General features: G+C 40.5%; 2 protein-coding genes across 3 annotated transcripts in view; one reads left to right on the forward strand and one right to left on the reverse strand.

Annotated features, from left to right (window-relative positions):
• Positions 1–1,121: 1,121 nt before the first annotated feature.
• LOC122326033 lies at positions 1,122–2,102 on the reverse strand. Its single transcript, XM_043220706.1, has 2 exons — positions 2,038–2,102; positions 1,122–1,780 (listed from the first exon to the last, which is right to left on the reverse strand). Exon 2 carries the CDS (start codon positions 1,752–1,754, stop codon positions 1,122–1,124), a length of 633 nt encoding a protein of 210 aa, XP_043076641.1. The 5' UTR covers positions 1,755–1,780; positions 2,038–2,102.
• A 12,543-nt stretch (positions 2,103–14,645) lies between these two features.
• gabra3 (gamma-aminobutyric acid type A receptor subunit alpha3) overlaps positions 14,646–19,909 on the forward strand; it is a 130,795-nt gene continuing 125,531 nt past the window's right edge. Inside the window, exon 1 of one of the 2 annotated variants that reach the window (XM_043222088.1) lies at positions 14,646–14,862. The gene's annotated coding sequence lies outside the window, so the exon portion shown is untranslated. The remainder of the gene's footprint in view (positions 14,863–19,909) is intronic. The other variant, XM_043222090.1, reaches the window with a different exon arrangement.

Genomic DNA, 19,909 nt, shown 5'->3' on the forward strand with positions numbered 1-19,909 from the left:
TTCGTGGCCCCGGGCAGACTTTGGCAGCGGCCCTACCAGATCCATCCCGATGCGCTCGAAGGGCACCTCGATGATAGGAAGTGGTATAAGCGGACTGGGGGGAGGAGGCCGGGGCGACGTACGCTGGCATTCAGGGCAAGCCTGGCAAAAGTTTCAGACGTCTCCATCCAGCCCGGCCAGTGGAAACGGTCCCGGATCCTTTGGGTGGTGTTGGCGACCCCTAAGTGTCCCGCCAATGGATGGGCGTGGGCCAGTTCCAATATTGTGTCCACCTTTGACTTTGGGACCACCAACAGACGCTTTTCCTCCCCCCTTCGCTGGGCAACACAGTAGAGCAAACCGTTCTCCACGATGAAGTGCGGGAGAGGATGGGGGCTGGGCGGACTTCCTCTCCCTCGAGGAAGCGCACTTGATCCCAGCAGTGTTTTAGCCTATCGTCGTCCCGTTGAGCCCGACCCGAATGAGCCCCCTCCAGTAACCTGCTGAAACACATCAAAGAATACGTTAGCGTTAGGAGGGGACTCACCATCTCTCCCGCTGTCGGAGGTCATGAGTGCAGTCTGGCGGGCGGGCCCTCTCTTCTTCTCCGGCGGCTTTGGTGGGCTGTCGGCCCGGGCAGCGTTCTTGAGAGCCTCCGGGAAGCCCGGCCAGTCCCGCCCGAGGATCACCGGCACCGGTAGGTCTTGGACGAGGCCTACCTCCAGGTTCCAGCTTCCACCTGCTGTGGTTATTTTGACCCAGCGGGTCGAGACTTTCTTGGTGTCCCCATGGACACAGGTTATCGGCAGGCGTTTTTGGGCGTGGAACGGGAGGTAGCAGGCGGGACTGGACCAGGCTGACAACGCTGCCAGAGTCCAGGACGGCGTTAACTTGCGCCCGTTTAAGGCGATGGGGACGGCCGGCGCTTCGTGGGGCACCTCCTGGTGTAACCCACAGCCCGCTAGCCAGGCCTGGGTTCCCCGAGCTGGGGTGGTAGAAGCTTCCGTGGGCATGGGTTCGTCCTTTACTGCAGGGCCCGCCGCCCGCCTACTGGCCGCCAGGTGCCCTCCGCGCGCGCTGCTCCTGGGGTGCCCTCCGGGAAAAGGTGGCGCTTCGCCTCGGCTTCCCTCTTGAGTGCCGCTTCAGCCAGCTCGACCGCTTCCACTAACTCCGAGGACGTCCGGGGATTGCGCATGCCGACCGCCTGGCGGTAGGATCGGGGAAGAGCCCGCAAGAGCGGTCGATGACCACCTCTCGACGATCTGGCCGGGGGTCGGGTCCTGATCCAGTAGCCAATGTTGGGCTAGACGGGTGAGCTCGGCGACTTGAGCCCGGGCCGGTCGGCGTGGTTGGAACGCCCAGTCAAAGAACCCCTGGGCTGCGCAGATCGGAGATAGACCGACCCTTCCGAGGATCTCCCGTTTCAGGTCGTCATAGTTGGCAGCCAGGTCAGCCGGCATGGCATAGAAGCTGCGCTGCGCTTCTCCAGTTAGCAGCGGGGCCAGCGCGCGTGCCCACTCTTGGCGATCCCATCCTTCCGTGACGGCGACATTCTCGAACATCTGTAAAAAAATCTCTGGGTCGTCATAGCTGGTCATTTTTGGAAGGAGTTGCGCTGCTTGAATGCGGGGATCGGGCACGGCGGGGCGCGGTCGAGCGGCGGCACCCTGGGCAGCGAGCTCCTGCTCGAGCTGCCCTTGTCGGTTCGCCAGGTGTTCTACGATCTGCTGCTGTCGAAGGGACACCTCTGTGAGTTGCTGTAGCAGCTCCTCCATCTCCTGGCCGGGTCGCGAGCGCTTAGCTGGAGGGGGACAAAGAGAAGAAAAAAAAGATGAGTCGGGGTAGGTGCCCTTTAAACAAAATGGCGTCCGCGGCGTAATGTTTCGTTTTCTTCTTCTCTTTGTTTCAAGCGTGTTTGTGAGTGCTTCAACATGGCGCATTCTCCACCACTTGTCACGGGCGGATGAAGCACAGCACAAACAGAGGCGTTTGAACCCCGGAGGGCGCGTTTATTTAACAATATATAGGTGATAGGTGAATGGTGAGCCGGTGCACAACCGCTGTCAGTGGCGTTATCTTCTGGGTGCTCGGTGCTCTGGGTGCAGTCGGTGAGCACGGCAACGGTGATTCTTGGGAATTAGCTCCGTGTCGCGGTTCAAGGACTGGCTTCTAGAAGATACAAAAGAGATAACAGTCAGAGACAGCATGTAGGAGTGTCGTAGCTCACTGGAGTGCGAGCCTGGCGTGGCTTATCTGGCCACCGGCAAACGAGCTCCAGGTGCGGCGCGAGTCCGGTGATTAGTGGCTTTCCCAGGTGATGGTGGTTTATTCCCAGGGCAACGCTGATGGTAGCTCGGGACGCCCGTCACAATATAAAGCACTTCCGGTGTCTGTTTTGCTAATTTAAAAGTGCACTGCGCAAATTTTAGCGCCATCTAGCTGTGAGATTGTGTTCTCCCGCTCACGCCTGGCCTTAGAGAAGCTACGATGGCTGATATGCAGAGAAGAAATACGAATGAGATAAATTAAGGAATAATATTTACAGATAATATAAATATAAACCGATACGTTATTGCAAATAATATTGTCAGTGTTTTATTCGCAAGAACAACATTTGACAAAACGCGATCTGTGATACAAATAGCTCTTTCTAAGTTAATAGAAGCATAACTGTTCATTGTGTACGGTCTTTACACCTTTGAAAATATAATAATATATTATATTGCATTTTGAACAATCAATTTTCCTATATATTACACACCGCACCTTTAAATTAATTAGATAGCTAGGTATATCATATGCAGTGTCATTAGCTTGATTACTCAATATTAAAACACTTCCTTCTCAGTACATTTGTTTACTTTTTACTGTCCCAATTTAACCAGAAATGCAAACGGTCCAGTGCTTCTCGCAGTCAAATGGCAGTCATAAATTGCTCATCAAAAATAAAAAGGAAGCAATATTTTGACGTATTACCAATTTGTGCAGTGGAGGGGACTTTATTATTTCTGTTTTATTATGACAAACTTACATTCAATGTGAATCAAGAAAAAGTTATGAAATAAACATTTACAAATAAAAAGTGGGCATGGTTTGATCATACCATGAGTAACTGGAAAAAACAAAACATGTAGTTGTCATGTGCTCGTGGTATGCTCAAACCATGCCCATGATATTTAATAACTTCAACTGTAGACATGGTATCAGTGAATTGCAAAGGTGAAGCACATTCGCATTGCTAAGATCGGGCGCTTTCTTAGCGCTGTTTTTGCACCGCTGACATTCTCATTTTGTCATTGACAGGAAAATGTGCAGTACATGTTTGCATCTTCATCTCAGTGTCTCTCTCAGCACTGCAGATTGTGTTTGGATGTTCGTTAACATTATAATAAGGCGTTTCTGACTTTATTTTACTTCTGAGCAAAGAATGAAAACGACCTTTGCCATGAGTATATCAGAGAACACAATCATGTTCAGGTTCTTGTACATTACATGTTCATGAGCGCAAGAATGAGCAAATAAGTTGCTGGCTGCAGTTCACATAATGGCTACTAATAACAAGAATCCTCCGAATCCTATTAGCTAAGTCGTCTAACTCACATTTTCACCAAGTCATAAAATAATACGGTGCATTTAGGTAAGGCCTTACAAAAAGATGGTGTAACTTTCCTGGGATTTAAAATATAACGGCTACCAATTATGCATTTATTCAGCAGGCGCGATATATACAGTACTCGTACAGTATCTCAGTCGCTTGTGCAGACAGTCACTTCAAACATTTACTTCACAATCTTGATCCATTAAATCGGTGTTGTGTAGAGCTGTCGCATGTGTAGGTGTATTTGTGTGCGAGGATGCCCCTGAGAGATGCACGAGTGATGGAGCCTAAACACATTTGCCCGCAGGCTGACAGAAATGCAGTAAATGGTGTATGCATGTGAGCGAAGCACATTAAACAATTCCTGATTTTCTGGGTCAGCACAGGTAAAGATTATGTCAATGGGAAAGGCAATTCCTGAACAACAGATTGTAATTCTGACATTGATTTTTATATGTATTGACATGTGCAAACTGTCTAACTGACTGCCCTGGGTTCCTAAAGCGATACTCTGGGACACAACAATAGCATGATACTTCTAAAAGCATGCTTTCTTGTTTGTGCAAATCCTGAACGTGCTAACCCATAACACATTTTATACTTTATGGTTATGCAGTAGACTATATGCAAAGTGATTTATTTTCGACACGGCCACCGCACACGGTGTTGTCACCAGAGTATATGTTGGACATGTGTATGGATGTGTAGCTTGTCATTGATAAATGAAGGCTTTTAAAGACTCAAAATAAATGCTGGATCCGGTAAAAAGCTTTGTCTCTATCCTTGTCTAATCCTTTGTCTTCGCTAAACAAGAACATTCTCTATGCTGCTGCCAGTGCAAAAACCTCTGTACTTATTTGCAGACAGCATGGAACTTCTTATTTACCATTTGACAAAGTAATAGCTCAGTGAACCAACTAACGAACAAATACATCTCATTCAGTCGCCATCATGTCATTCCAAATCTCTGTGACTGACGGCCTTTTATGAAACACAAAATAAAGGATTTTGAAGAATCCCCAAGCTGCTCTTTTCCATGTCATAAAATCAGAGGCTTAGGCGTCATTTTAAAGCTTTCTTCTGCAAGTATCATTCACACGCTCATGTTGGTATTCGTGACTTATGAGGATGTTTTTTTATACTGTAAAAACTGCATGTGCTATTGCCTTACACTCAAATCTACCCCTTACAGGAAACCTTATGCAGTTTTAGATTTTCAAAAAAGCCTTTTGAATTATGGGGACATTGGCAGCGTCTTCATGAACCACCTTCAAATTTAAATACCTCTGTCATACCCAAATTTGTGTCCCCGTAAACCACAAAAACCAGCACACACACAGTTTTCATGTTTTATGGGGACATACTTGTACTTAACAAGCTATATTTTCAATCTCCCTACACATTTTAGGGAACTTTCTGCATTCATAAAATCAAAAAAAAACTTAATTCTGTATGATTTATAAGTTTGTCTCCTCAAGGGGGCCTTAAAAATGTCCCCACAAGGCCCCACAACATGATGAACAGACACCTCGCCGCCTCAAGAATACAGATATCGTTATAAAATGCATTTATGCCACCTCTAAATAAAAATAGTCTGTGCCACTTTTGCAGTAAAAATTTGATTTTACAGTCAGTTAATGTCTATTTTTGTATTTTAACATTTTATTACTATTCTTTAGAATGTGGAACAGATAGGATGTACAACATGAAAGACGTTTGGAATTACACGAGACATTGGTAAGTAAATGGTGTCAAAATTGTACATTTTGGGTGAGTTATTCCTTCAGGAAGCAGGGACAAAAGAACTCAATATAACTATGCAAATCCACAGCTGTCTCTGGTAGAATTTAATGGTTAAACGTGCCAAATTCCCTTTGGCTCTACTAAAAGCAAAAATCAGCCACTGTCTAAGTGACCAATGAGCTATTAGAGCTATAGTCTATTTTTCTTATGCTTTCCATTCCTGGCTTTCCCTTTTCCTTTCGTCCATCCATCCACTCCACTGTCGCCAAAGCTTACTGGTTCATGGACAAGGGCCTTATTGCCTCCATGGCCTGCTGTGAAAGCCTCAGGCTCAGGCGTTAATTTGATGAACATTCCTGGCCTTGCATGCCAGCTTTTTAATGATTTCTGGAAGGGGGGTCTTCACCCTGCAAGCCATTTCCTGTGACCCAGTGAAACCCAATTCATTTGACTCGACTGGTTAAAAACACACACACGGACTCTTCTCGGTGTGCATGAATCTTATTAGCAGGATTACTGTAATTGGACGAGCCACTGCGATGTGATTGTTCGCATGGCAGGTGGACACAATGTGTCACTATGTCCAAATGCTGCAGCTTGGCGCGTGGAAGTGGTGATTGTACAGTTTCACCACTCAACACACAGGCAGATGTAAGAGTGTGACAGACTGAGAGAGAGAGAGAGAGAGAGAGAGAGAGAGAGAGTAAATATGTAAAGGCCTTAGGCTAGAGGAAGAGAGATCACACTGTTACCAGTTCTCCACCACCCACACTGCAGACAGTAAGTCAGTTGTCTAAAGAAATCTCCACTGACTGCACTGATACATACATTAAGCCATCTTACTTTTACACATGCTGTCATAAACAACAACATATAACATATCCCAGATACAGCACATCCCAGGTAGTGGCATCATTATGTCACACTATGTAGCAAATTATACATGATGATACTAGATTTTGACATTTCTGAGGCAAATGTGAGTCAACGTGGGTGTCAAGGCATTACTATACAGTTATGGGTGTTTGTTAGGGAATTATTTTGCTGCTAAGGCATTCTGAGTGGGTTTTGGGGTGTTGGGTCAATGAAATGATGTCTGGATATATTCATTTATTCAAAAATATAAAAAAATGTAATTCATAGGTACAGTAGGTAGTAGTTTCCATAGGTACTTCAATACAAGATGTGTCTATAAAGTTAACATTTCTTAATTTAAAATCTTATAAATGTAACAAAGACTCCTTGTCATGTCTCAACAATTGACGGCACATTTATGTCTCTCTTTTTTATAATAAAATAATATACCACGCTGCATTTGCATGTGCAGTTTGCACAGCGAACATCACCTGGTGATGACTGACAGGACAGAAATTTTTAGTTTTGTGTGAAGTTATGAAAATAAAGTTAGAATAATGACATCGACATAGCTTGACAAAATCTGACCGCAGGTACTGAATCATCACCTTTTTCTCTGGCTCTCTTTAACTATCCCTCACGTCTTTCAAAATAAAAGTCTTGGATCAGAAAAACATAGAATTATGTTTGTTGTTGTTGTTTCTTTGTCTGCACACTCCACGACCCACCAGCGAAAAAAACACTGTATATTTTTATCCTGTCATTAGTGCAGGTGGACATAGATCTGATCACAATTCATCAATCTATTTTTTTCTCTTGTTATAAGCAAAGGGAGATTTTACGAGTGAAGAAAAGTCAACAAGTGAAATGATTTTATGACTAATTGGATATTGTTGATGCGTGCATCTAAACCATGGCTCTATGGTCACCTTTTCTACCATTTCCTGTACAGTATGGACAAACGGAATGCGATAACTAAAAAAATCATGCGGCGTTACTGTGTAGAGTTTAAAACTGCAGACTTTTCCCCCGGTGGGATTTAGATGACACGGTTTTCCATTTTATGAGAGCCATCAATCTAAGTCAATCTCCAGCCATTCAAGTCTATTAAATAAGGCGTAAAATAGGCTGGCTCAGTTTTGACCCAGTGTCAAATTGGCACCTGAAATTTACTTCGACTCAGCCAAAGGGAAAAGGAAGCAAGCGCTAAAATATTATTCATGTCAAGTTGCTTGCCAGGCGAGACAGAGAACGATAGGTGGGGAAGTCTGTTCAATACAAATCCATGGCATGGTGTTGCATCACGCACTTTGGGGAAGTTTAAACTCAGTCATCGTCTCTGACAGCGCCACGATGATATTACTGCAGCATCATATCTGGAGATTTATGTTTTTATGAAAACCTTCCAGTGGCAGAAATGAGTTGTTCCATCTTTATTTCCTCCATGGAGACAATTTGATAAAATACCTCTGCTTCCCCAAAATCTGGAAAAATGTTTCGCTCGTGAAAATGTAAAAACGCGCATTCATTTGAAAATGAATGGATGGACAGGATTTGCATGCACCTCTAAATACTGTTATCTCTGAGGTTTAATGTGTGTTTTGATTTAAGGAAAGGAGAAGCTTATTAGAGAATACGGTCATGAGATGAATAAATGTGCTGTCGTCATAATTTTAAAGTGATTTAGCTGAGCTAAGTTTCTTTTGTCTGTTCTGCTGAATTGTCAGTTCGATGCTTAATGTGACAAGGCGGGTTTATTGTGGAGGTGTAAAATTTATTGCGCAATGGAAAATATTTAAAAGAAATGCAATCATTTATAATTTTACTCTAAAATACTGTTTTGGAAAAGTCATGAAATAATATAACAATCTATGCACTTTCAGCTCCGTAAAAAAAACCCTTGAAAAGCCGACGCTGTCGTAATTGTATGTTTATTAATTTCATATTTCAGATGTTTCAATGTTTTTTTTTCACAGTGTATATGGGAGCAGAATGCAATGGAACTGTAAATGATGTTTCTGCATCAAAACATATCTTTTTCTAAGGCATAACAGTGGCTGCCAAATAGAAAAACAATAGAAATGATATGATTCTGTCTAAAGAAATGTTAAGTAAAATGTGTAAATATACATATAGGTACACATAAGAAGAAATGCCAATTTTGTGGCGTGAAAACAGAAACCGAAAAGTAATGAACTACTTCTGACAGAGAGTAATAAACTAAATAATAGCATTATATATAAAAGAGCAATAAGCAATGAATGACTTTTTTTAGTAACAAGCCAAATAACGATCATAGGTAAACAAGTAACAGCGTTCGTTGTTTAATAACCGTATTCAGTCCCCGTTAAATTCCCGGCTTGAATCTCATAAATCTGACTATGACAGGATGTTGTTAACAGTGCTGTCTTAAAGGTTTGTGTTCTCACTCGGCTCAGTGATAGTACACACATGTGCGAGTTAACATACCTCCCGTGGGTTCTGCACTTTAATTGCATCTCAGAATATCCTCAGTGAATACATTTATCATATTGAGCTATTGTGTAAAAAGGATCTCAGCTTTCCCCAGCACTGCCAGTGCATGATTAGTGGCTAACCCCAAGGCACGTGTCAACTCGCTGTCGAGCGTTTGGCATTAGGCTGAGCTGTCGATCAATGCAAAGCCTTCTTAAGCCAAAATGACAATTTTGTAGTAGTTTAGTGAGTTTCAGGGATCCATCTATTGACGGTGTACCACGGAAAAAATACCACCCACAGACAATGAGGTCTTCAGCAGTGAAAATGTCATTAAACAGAGCGACACTACCTCAGCAAACGGAGAACGCTCTCAAAACATAGCCTAACATTCTGCCTGGTTCTCTTTAAATATATTTGATCTCATGGCTCTAAACACACCCGGCCTAGCCTAAAACAAAATGCGTACTAACAAGTGCATATCACTGCAGTTTCTAAAACAAGCGCATACACTAGAGACACAATACGACTCATCAACGGTAGGTCACGGAGTACAGAGATGTTCTTGACATGCGACGAGCCCGGTTCAAATTTGACATCAGTTCAGCGGGCGAGTGAAGAAAATTAGCGATGTCTCCTCTGCATGCCTCTGATTGGTCATTCCATTCATAAGCGCAACAATATCTTTCGTGATTGGTTATAAAGCGAAGTGCTGTAATAACGCGTCTGTCTTTGGCTCTGCATCAGCCAACTAACACAGATTTGAATAGATCTGAATCGGCTGATGACGCACTGAATGTTTAAATCATGCAGGTACGATCGTGTTAAATATAGAAAATATTAATTGGATGAATTGGAAGTTGTACAGTACAAGTACGGCGTTGCACAAAAAGTGCACAGAGGTACCTATTTTATTTAGACCGGGCTGTTCAAAATGTATTTCTTTTAAGAGAACCTTGAGAATTTTGAGGAAAGAATTTTATTCAAGTGTTTAAAATCGACATTTTTAGCTTGAACATTTTACACGTAATCTAAAGAACCATTTAAAACGGTTACTTTTGAGTTTTTAAGATCTGACTCTTGTTTCGGAACATTTTAACAGTTTATTTAACATCTACAACATCAACATTTGCAAATGGATGAAATATAATGTTTCATATTGAATTGAAATTTAATCGAATGATCCATAGAGAATGATGTCACTGTACTACACAGTACACAAGAAATTTCTTCCCTAGCTGTTTAAGTAAAAAACGGACATAACCTTGTATGTATTTGACAGCGTAAATGCAATAAGATGTGAAAGATACTCATGTGATTTGCTGTGCTTCGGATGTGTACACTCAAAAAAAAAAAAAAAAATCACATCATTAGATCAGATCTTTTGGTCTTTGGGCTCTAATGCTCTTGTTCTCTTGGTGGAGTCAAGATGATGATGTGGACTTTCTCCGGGATGACCGAGGTCTCTTTATATGGTAATTTTTAAAAGACAAATTACTGTTAAAAGCTGTTTATTGATTATGTAAGCAACCTTTCAATAAAGAAAATGGAGTGTCTATTTACAATAAGTGCAAGCTTGTTGGCAAGGGCTATTTACACTAACTCCGCCCACCAACAGGTGATTGGGCTAATCAACACTACAAAAGATGATTATCTAACAATGGGCCCAATGGCATAGGTAGATTTAAATCCAACTTTTGCCTCCCTTTTCAAATCTCATACCACTTCAGAAAGATACTTCATTTTCAACTTTTCAATTATTTCCTTCATAAAAATAAGGAACATCTCAATAAGGTGGCGTCCATTTTATAATTTGAATTAAAATGATAATTTACACCCAATACACAATTAATGCATGATGTTTTATAATATACTACAATACTGAGGTGTGGATAATTGGCATTTTTTGCAACATACATTTGCCATTTCAATTATTGTGATGAGTATCTATCGGAAAGAAGGTTTGTTAACGGTAATGAAATTTAAGCAAGCATTTGACCTCTGATTTTACCAAATGTGTTATAGTTATTAATATTTGTAACAAGCCAAGATGATCCTTTTATATTAAGAGCATATGATTGTAAATAAATAGATTAAGGGTATTAATATATATACCAAAAAAATGTTATCACTATTTTATTTGTATTTACAAAACTGTAAATTAAATTTTGAATACATTTAACAAGACACCACAATGTGCATACGATCTGTTTACGTCTCGGTATGCGATGCAAACTAATTAGTATGGATATGGCGCATTGGACTCTTCTGAAAAAGTTTCAATCAAAGGTTTAGAAAGAAAGATAAGATCCATAGACACTGCCCTGTGCTATATAACATCTGGGAAATCAAACAGTTTCACAGTCTTACAGCTTTTTCTTGATCAATAGAAACAATCCCCACTTTAAGACCAAACAGCTTAGAGATTTCTAAGTCAATATTATCAGAAATCAACCTGCCATGGAGGCCGTAGGTCTAGCCAGCATGAAGAACTTCTTCATAACTTTACTAGTGTACTTGCCAATACTTTTGAGAAGGAGCTTTGAATCAGTGCAAAGTGGGGCACAGGTCTCCAGTTTTTATTTTATGAGCTGCACATCACCTTTTTTTTTAAAATGAGACAATCAAACATCAGAACCACAGAGGGTGCAGTGAGTTTTGATGGTGAAACCACCAAATACACAGCAAAAAAATAGAAGAGAGTGGTGGGGTGAGCAATAGCTCATTATCATTTAAAGAGACATGCACAGAAACAGGTCACTCTGAACAGACCATTGGGGAATTTCAGCATTTTTAGTATTCAGCAGACATTTTATGAAGACCCTAAAGAATCGTAACTTAAGCATATGATATCTGGCAACTTAAAGGCAAGCTCTCTTCGTTCAGGCAGTTGTTTAAAAAGATCTTGTTCAATTACAGGCCCACCCAATCAATCAATCAACCAATCAATCAACTGAGAACCTTCAGAGAGTTGTAATGACCGAACTGTGAACTGCTCTCTCTTTTGTCCATTTTTATGCACAAGAGATATATATCAGAAAAAAACAACAAGAATAATGTGTACATGTTCATATATTGCTGTGATTTTTAACAGCCGTCCTTTAATGACCTCTGCAAACTCAACAGACAAAGGAGAGAAATATTTGGAAAATGTATTCCCACTCTAAACTTTAACTAATTTATTGACTCAAAAAAAAACTTCACCATCCCATTCTCTCTTCCAGTCGACTTTATCAGCAGTACTATGTGTAAGGGAGCACAGTCTGCAAAATAAATCCCCTTTTTCTTTGTCTCTACATCCATTTAAATTCAGGCTGCCTATTCTTAACCCACTCTTAAAACAAAAGAAAAATGGAAACAAAAGAAAACTAAATAAAAACAAAATGGGGAAAAGTACTAAACATTTTCGCTATCTTTTATAGCTTTCAAAGCAAGTTTTTTCAATGATAAATCTCTGATCAATGAAGACTTTCTCCTCTGCGTTTTCAGAACTTTTTATAAGTGTACGTTTTTTGACTGAATCCATTAAGGGTTGTTACACACACTCTCCACTCTTCATTCCTGACTCCTCTGGTGCTCTTAAAAAACTTCTTAAAATTCGACATGAATTGACCACATTTTCAGGGACCAGGACTCTGAGGAACGTAAAGAATCAGAGACCTCTACAATATCTGACAGTTCATCAACCAATCATAAGCAAGTAAAAAAATTATAAATTTACTGTAATAATAATGTTACTGTAAACACTAACAACATCTTACACATTTTTTTAGGTTTTGCCAAATCTCATTCTTTCTAGGTTTGTTTGTTTTTACGAGACAACATGGTATGAACTCTAACGTGAATGCAATGGAAGTAATAATTATTTTCTTATGGTTCCTTATGGATCTTTTCTAATCAGCTGTTGTTCCTTAGCAGTGTGCGGGGAAGGCGTCTGATTAGTTACCTCATTCTCCATGTGGACTGCAAACCTAATTATATTGGTGATTTAGGGAGAGTTGAAGCCTGTGGAAATAATGCTAATTCTGCTCATCTGAATAAGCTCCCTCGCAGTATGTTTCAACCTAAAAGGAAAATATTTTGATTTCTTTGGGGTTATTCTGCGAGTGCTGAAGCCTTTTCAGAAATACATGACTGGACCAAGGGCACCTTGTGGGGATGTGTGCCAAAGCAGAAGTTCCTTCACATCAGGAGCATTTGAGTACAGTGTTTAAATGCAATATTGTTGTGAGCCAGCTTTCATGAGATGGGTAAAGATTAGGCCATCTGTGAAAAAAATTGTTGTATATTTTCTACATTCTACTAACACTAAGTTACTTCGCAACTTCATGTCAACTAGCAGTCATTAGAGTATGCTTAATATCTTCTAACATTTTGTTTTGATGGTCCACAACATACTACACTGACTATCAGAAACTTTGTATATGTCAACTTATTCTATCAACCATAACCTACCCTAACAGTCTACTCTGAGAGTTAGTAGACATGTAGTTACAAATTAATGACAACTAGTTGACAAGTAGTAGAAGTGGACTATTTTTATTATTTATTTTATAGGGATACCGTTTATTGTGAAGTCATAGCACACAGTTCCTAGTCAATTTTAAAACACAGTATAACTGCTACGTAAAAAAAAAATGAACAGCTACTAGCCAGCAATATACTATAAATTTAGTTGGTATCTGACAGGTAAATATTACACAGAGGTGCCCTGATCCTTCACTATAAGTGCGGTGATGCTCAATTTTGGATGAAATTCTCTTGATATTTAGGTTTAACTGTAGTGGGTTTTTTTACTGTAATGTTTTATTGGCTTTGGCAAGAAAATATCCTTTTTTTTCCTCCAGTTGGCCAAAAACTTCAATATAACATAGTCTAAATCAAATCTTACGAAAGAGAGAAAGAGAGAGAGAGAGAGAGAGAGAGATTTCATGTGGTGATGCATATGTTAAATAATCAAATTAAGCACCAAAGTAAATATATATGAGGAACAGAATCACAATATGTCTTAATGGCTTTAAACAGGTGCAGTTTTACCGAGGAAGGGAGGGAGGGAGCATGCAATTATTCTGCAAATGACATAAGCTTCAGTTTTTTACTGCGCTTCCCATTCCTAAACAAGATTTTAGGTTTAATACAGCAGCATAGTTTTATTCATATACATTGACTGGATTGGTAATCTTTATATCTACAATATATAGCATAACTAAAATGTCTTGCGCTTGTTCAAATAGCTAATGAAATGATCACTACTGATTCATTCACTGTGGCAGCTCTAGTGTTTCACATACAGTACATACGCACATTTTCCTCAAGCAGATGTACATGTAAAATGTATACCTTTGAATTCCAGTAAACCAAAACAAATGCATTGCTGACTCATTTTGCACTCAAGGACAAATATTTCTGTCTAATAAAATCTTCACATTTTTGAAATGACGCAACATAAAGTTTTTGTTTTAGCGAGTGGGAGTATTATAATCAATTTTATTCATGAGAAATGTATAAGAAAACGTATTATTCTTGCAGCAGATAACCTTGAATGAAAAATCGAAGACTACATCTTAGAATTCGTCAAGATTATTTCTATACAAAAGTCAAATGTGTCGATATTCAGAACTTAAATGTTCCAAAATATTTAGTCTAATACCGTAAAGGTAGTGGGCCTGCAATTTGTAGGCTACTTTTTGTGAAATATAAATCGTCAATCAGTGACGAGACTTGCCTCCACTTTGGACTTTTGGCACTTTTGTGTGTTTTAATCAAGGATTTTGTGAATGGAAAAGAGCTGCGTGAAGACCTTCGAAGGAACCCGGGCTTTTAACGTTTTGGAACGACGCCATGAGTTGTAAAAATGAATAGCTTAACTCGTACGTTAATTGGCGATTCCCCGCCAAGGGGTCACGGTAGCCTTCGTTTAAGCGCTTGGAAACGATCCGCGGCGATGTATTCGAACCCTCCTCCGAGCGGGAAATTTGTCGCCATCCAGCACCAATCTGCGAGTGAGGGAAGGAGGGGGCGGGAAGGTTCGTTTGAGGAGGGCAGGCTTTCCAACGTTACTAGCGCTCCCCCACTACCCTCATTTCAGCATCTGAAGCAAATACTTCAAAATTCACCCATTGGACATGAAAGAATTCACTGGAAAATAAGTGGAAAGACAGAGGGGGAAATCAGCTGCCAGAGCTCAGAAAGTGTCTGAAGTCCGTCGGAAGAAAAAAAAGGATTTATCTCTGGTGAGGTACATTTCATGTTATAATGACTGAATGATGCGTAAAATGCGTGTCATGTAGATGCAAAGACGGGGAAACGCCGCTAAAGACACGTCTTGGTAAAATCCCGCAGTGTTTTATTCACGAGTAAGTGTGTTTTGGAGAGGAACACGTCATTTGTTTTAAGGTTTAACAGGTCTCCTCTCGCCACAGCAGACTAGAGATACACTGAGGTGAACCTGACAAGGAGCGAGAGCTTATCACGGGCAAGACTGACGACTGTTACTTTCAGATGATACCACTTAAATATTTTTGCAGACATTCATTTTTTCCCCATTTATTAAGATCAGCTTTAGTCACGCTGTCGACCGGTAGCCGTTTTATTCACACTGTTGAAATACAACTGACGATGCGACACAAAGCTTTTGTTTTACTGAGGTAAAAGTCGACGTGCAACTACGAATCGCGCGTTTTGCAGTCTTCTGTTTTTATTAATGGAAAACGCGAGAGAAATTTGTTCACTCTTGTAGTAGCGCGTAACCTTGAATGAAAACTTACTACGTCTGTTCGAGATTATTACCATACGAAATTTCTGTCTGAGAAGGAACGCGCTCCTGTCTTCGTATTCGGAACTTAAATATTCCCGGATATTCTTGCGGGGGGAAAAAAACAGTGTTCGAAATAAATATATAATAAAAGAAAACCCAGCTTGGCGTTGGGAATTCGATCGATGGGATCCCAGTGTGTCAGAGATAACACTTGGGATTGCGCGTGCGTTTTCTGTAGTTTGTTCCGTCTGCTGGTTTTCGTATCGTGACAAATCATTCCAGTCAATAGATAGCCTATTATGGTCTTCATGGAGTTACTTTATTTATGAGCTCAACAGTAAAGCGCTTATGCAACCGGTTTCTAGCAAGTGAGCTTGCTTTCAAATGGGTGGAAGACGTCTGACTGTTTATTAAAAGAGAGCGAGGGAGAGAAAAGGGGGGTTTAGTGCGCAAACAAGCGCCTTGGGTATGTATGAATACACTTTTATCATGTAGCTACTGGAGGTCCTGCGTTTACACGGCGTTTACGAGAAATTGTTGCTGCTTGCATCAAAATGTTAAAGGAATATTCATACCAAAATACAAATTCTGTCATTATTTAATCATAATGGCCATACACCCATCACAGGACAAGTGGTTTGGAAAATGGATGGATGTTTTTCTTTCTGATGTCCATGCAGCATATTCCACATTATCTAACGTCATACCATAGGATTTTGCGAGGAACAGAATGGAAACGTAATTTTTTTTTAAACACTTGCTTGGCTGTGTTTCATTGTGGACGATTGTTAGACATGTTAAAAACAATTATTCGGCGTGTTTACTGCGGTGGATGTGTTCGGAGACGCCGTGTTTGACAAAACTGAGTTTGATTTTCATTTATTGGCCCTTTGGCTTTTAATAGGAAAGTGTAAAATGGACAGAGATTGGAAAAAGTTAAAGCTCAGGTCCACATCATTCAATGACATCTCAGTGCACGTGAAATAAATGAGAGTTTGGTGGGGAATTGAAAAAATGTATTTGTTTTTTTTCTCCACAAAACTGTAGGACTTGGAATACAGACTACATATAGACCTTTAAATTGGTGGTAATTAAATGTAGTTTTTGCATGATTGTTTTTTTGTGTGACAACTGTATTTTTCAGAATAAAGACAACAATATGGATTTGGAACTGGAAGTTTTTATTGGGAATCGTAATTTGACAACAACAGGATGTTGAAAAAAGAGAATGAAATTAAGCTAGACAGACACATGTTTATAGAAGAAAGACCTGTGTCTCTGCAAAATGATTATAATTTCACGTTACCGAGAGCAACAGATGTCCTGCATTTTATTTATTGTCGGCTAATTTCGAGATCAAAGGCTGCAATAAGAAAGCAACATCAGCACCGGTGACAGAATTTGGTCTTCACCATTTTCAACAGTACTAACTGTGTGTTGAGCTCCAGGATGTGATGCAGAACACTGACTTTCATTTGCAACAGTTTTCACATCTGCTTGCAGAGGAGAGATGCTCATCTCCGGCAGGCATTACCTGTGGAAATGTTTGCTCCAGCAGCACTGTGGCAATCGAGTCGACTTTGCCTTTGTTTAATTTCATTTACATAAACTACGCCTTTAGAAGAACGGAATACATCCTTAGACTTTCTTATATTAATAGTTTATGCAAAATTTTGAACAGTGGAAGAAATTAACTCCCATAGCTTTGCTTTTGGTGTAGATCCCAACCCTTGAGAGACGAGACTTACAGCTGTGAAATAGCCTGGAACAGATTGAAAACCACATTAAAGATGTGAAGAACATAGCCCAGATATCTTGGCAAGGCCATGGTAATGAGGGCAGTGGTAGATAAGAAACATGGCAGGTTAAGTGCTGAAAGCTGAAGGTCTGTGAGCTCCAGAAGACTCCTCCTCAAGGGAGCCATTTTCAGCTAGCCTGTGAGCTCGGCTCAGGCCAGAGTTACAATTATAGCTCCAAATGCAGTGCTCAAAGCAAGAAAATAAACCCACTTTCAGCACTTCAGCGAAACTGAGAGGAGTGGGCAACAGTTTATGTCTGCGCTCTCTCTCTCTCTCTCTCTCTCTCTCTCTCTCTCTCTCTCTCTCTCTCTCTCTCTCTCTCTAGCTTTGGTTCCACTAACTTCAAGGAAAGATTAATGCTGTACATTAGCATTTCACTTTAAAGGAACAGTGCCAAAGTGATTAAAGTTACTGCAAGGAATTATTAGTTTGTACCGTTGTTTGTCACAACCATCCATTATTTCTAACTTTTAAAACTGGCTTATGTCCCCAAGATATCAAAGCTGCTTGTCCTTTTTCAGGCAACTGAAATTTGCATGTTAAAATTGAATTAATTTTTATATATTTATTTATTCATAAGGTTGGAGGAAGGCGATGTTATTCTAGAATTTTATACCCTCTTCAACTCTCTGACATTTGACCACCTGTTTTAATCTAAATGAGCCATGACTCATCTACCGTGGAGTTGCAGGGTTTTGCTATTAACCTTGCCCTACCCTTTACACCTTGTTTTCAATATCACATAGGCAGAGCGAGGCATATAACAAGATGACTCCTTAACTGTGACTGTCTCTAAACAGACTTTTCACCGTTACTTCAACCTTTCAAGTGCTCGGAGCTCAGAGCCTCTTTTTATGGGGCGGCTATGCTGGAAAGAAGTGAAAATCCAGATTTACACGTCAAACTGGGATGGCTGAAGAAAAGCACTGCCTTTTTTCTAATGCAGAAAAATGTGTCTGAGCTCTCCAAATCCTTAGTATTTGGTATTCCTAGATGACTCAGCGGTTTTTACACCTCTGAAGTAGGATTATTTGACAATCCCCAATGAAATTTGCATGTGGTCAGCATGTAGGAGGAAAACACAAAGGAGAACGTGCCAGCTAGACAGTCAAAAGTATGCATTGTCTCATGTCAGACCTGGCCTGGTTGTGTCTGACTGAAATAAAAGCAAGGGTCAGAATGGTCATATGATGTGTTTTTTTGGGGTTTTTTTTTTCCAAATTTTAATCCAAACTATTAGCATACAGTAAAATAGTTTTGTTTTTTTTCGTGTGTGTGATTGTGTTAGAGATGCCAGCTTGAGCTTAAATCACTGTCCCTTCAGCCGCATAACCAGAAAGGAAAAGAAGAGCTGGGGTTCATCAGTTCTGACAGGAGGTAAACTAGGTGAGCCTTTTTAATGGCAAGAAGACTCTACCGGGGTCAGTCAAGAGCTTGTCACTCACTAGTACAAGCAGTGAGTAGACAGGGATATGTGAAAGGAGAAATGAGAGTTAGCCTAGAGCACTCATGACTCACCGATTCAGCTCATACACCTAAAGAGCTTTGGTAGCCAATGACAATCTTATTTAATACATCTGAGAAATTCAGAAAGACGACTTAACCACAAATATTTACATAAGAAAATTTAGTTCACCTGTGAATGATAAGAAGACAAATTTATTTGATTTCCAAAAGAAATACAATATGGTAATTCGTTCCCTGCCACTACATACGATTTACACTTCAGTGGCCAACACTTCTCATTTTCGAAAGGTAGCTGTCACGCATTTTAGCATGCACATAGCATTTATTAAGTAGCTTCAAGGGTACTTGGACTTCATTTGATTCTTAGTCAAAACTGGCTCAAATAAATATCGATAAGCTGTGTTTGATAAGACCGGTTTGAAGGGAACATGCTCTCATTAAGCAAGTCCGTTTTTTCTTTGTTCAATTTTTTATTGACAGCTGAACTTGGAAGTTGAAGAGACAAAAGGGAAAACCGAAGACTCGCAAAGTCAAAGATAAGGACGGAATTAATTTTAGGTCAAAAAAATCCAGGTCACAGCCTCGCATTCTCCCCATAGCTTAACTGCTTATCTTCTTCACAGACTTTTTGGTGGCTGCCTGCTCACAAGCATATAATGACCTGGACTCGTCCATAAAAATTCAACCCGTTAGCCATATTGGGCTTCAGGCACAGATTGGGACAATTACTCAAACCTTGGACATTTCTCTACTTTTTCATTTGTCTGGTCCTGTGGCTGCACTAGCCTCGTTAACTATGTGTTGACTGCACCACACTAATTTTCTCCTGCCTGCCAGAACCCAGTCAACTTTCTACTTTCCATCTCTTCCCTATTAATCATTTCCACACTCATTATTCCATGTAGAGTCAGTTGGGATTGGTGGTGAGGCAGATAACGTACAATAATGGTATTATGATTTCAGTTGGCATTAATCAGTATGATGGATGGAGTTTCAGATTGCATTAGCTATTGATCAAACCTGAGGCATCAAATGCGTTCGGTCAATGGGAGGGCGGCACGTTATCAAACTGAGGTATCCGGAAATGACATGATATCACTAAACTGTTGGCTAACATATGTGTTGTTTACATAATGCATGCAAGTGAGGGCTTTAAAGCTGTCACATCTGTTGGGCAAAAGTGCTTTGGTAGGTGAGATAATGTACAGTGACGCACATGGCACTTGACTGATGGTATTGATAAGTCACAAGTCCCAG

This window comes from Puntigrus tetrazona, chromosome 21, assembly GCF_018831695.1.
Source record: "Puntigrus tetrazona isolate hp1 chromosome 21, ASM1883169v1, whole genome shotgun sequence".
Taxonomy (NCBI): Eukaryota; Metazoa; Chordata; class Actinopteri; order Cypriniformes; family Cyprinidae; genus Puntigrus; species Puntigrus tetrazona.

Excerpts from the sequence above, each read along its gene's own strand:
- LOC122326033 (XM_043220706.1), bottom strand. The coding sequence starts at position 1,754 with ATGGAGGAGCTGCTACAGCAACTCACAGAGGTGTCCCTTCGACAGCAG.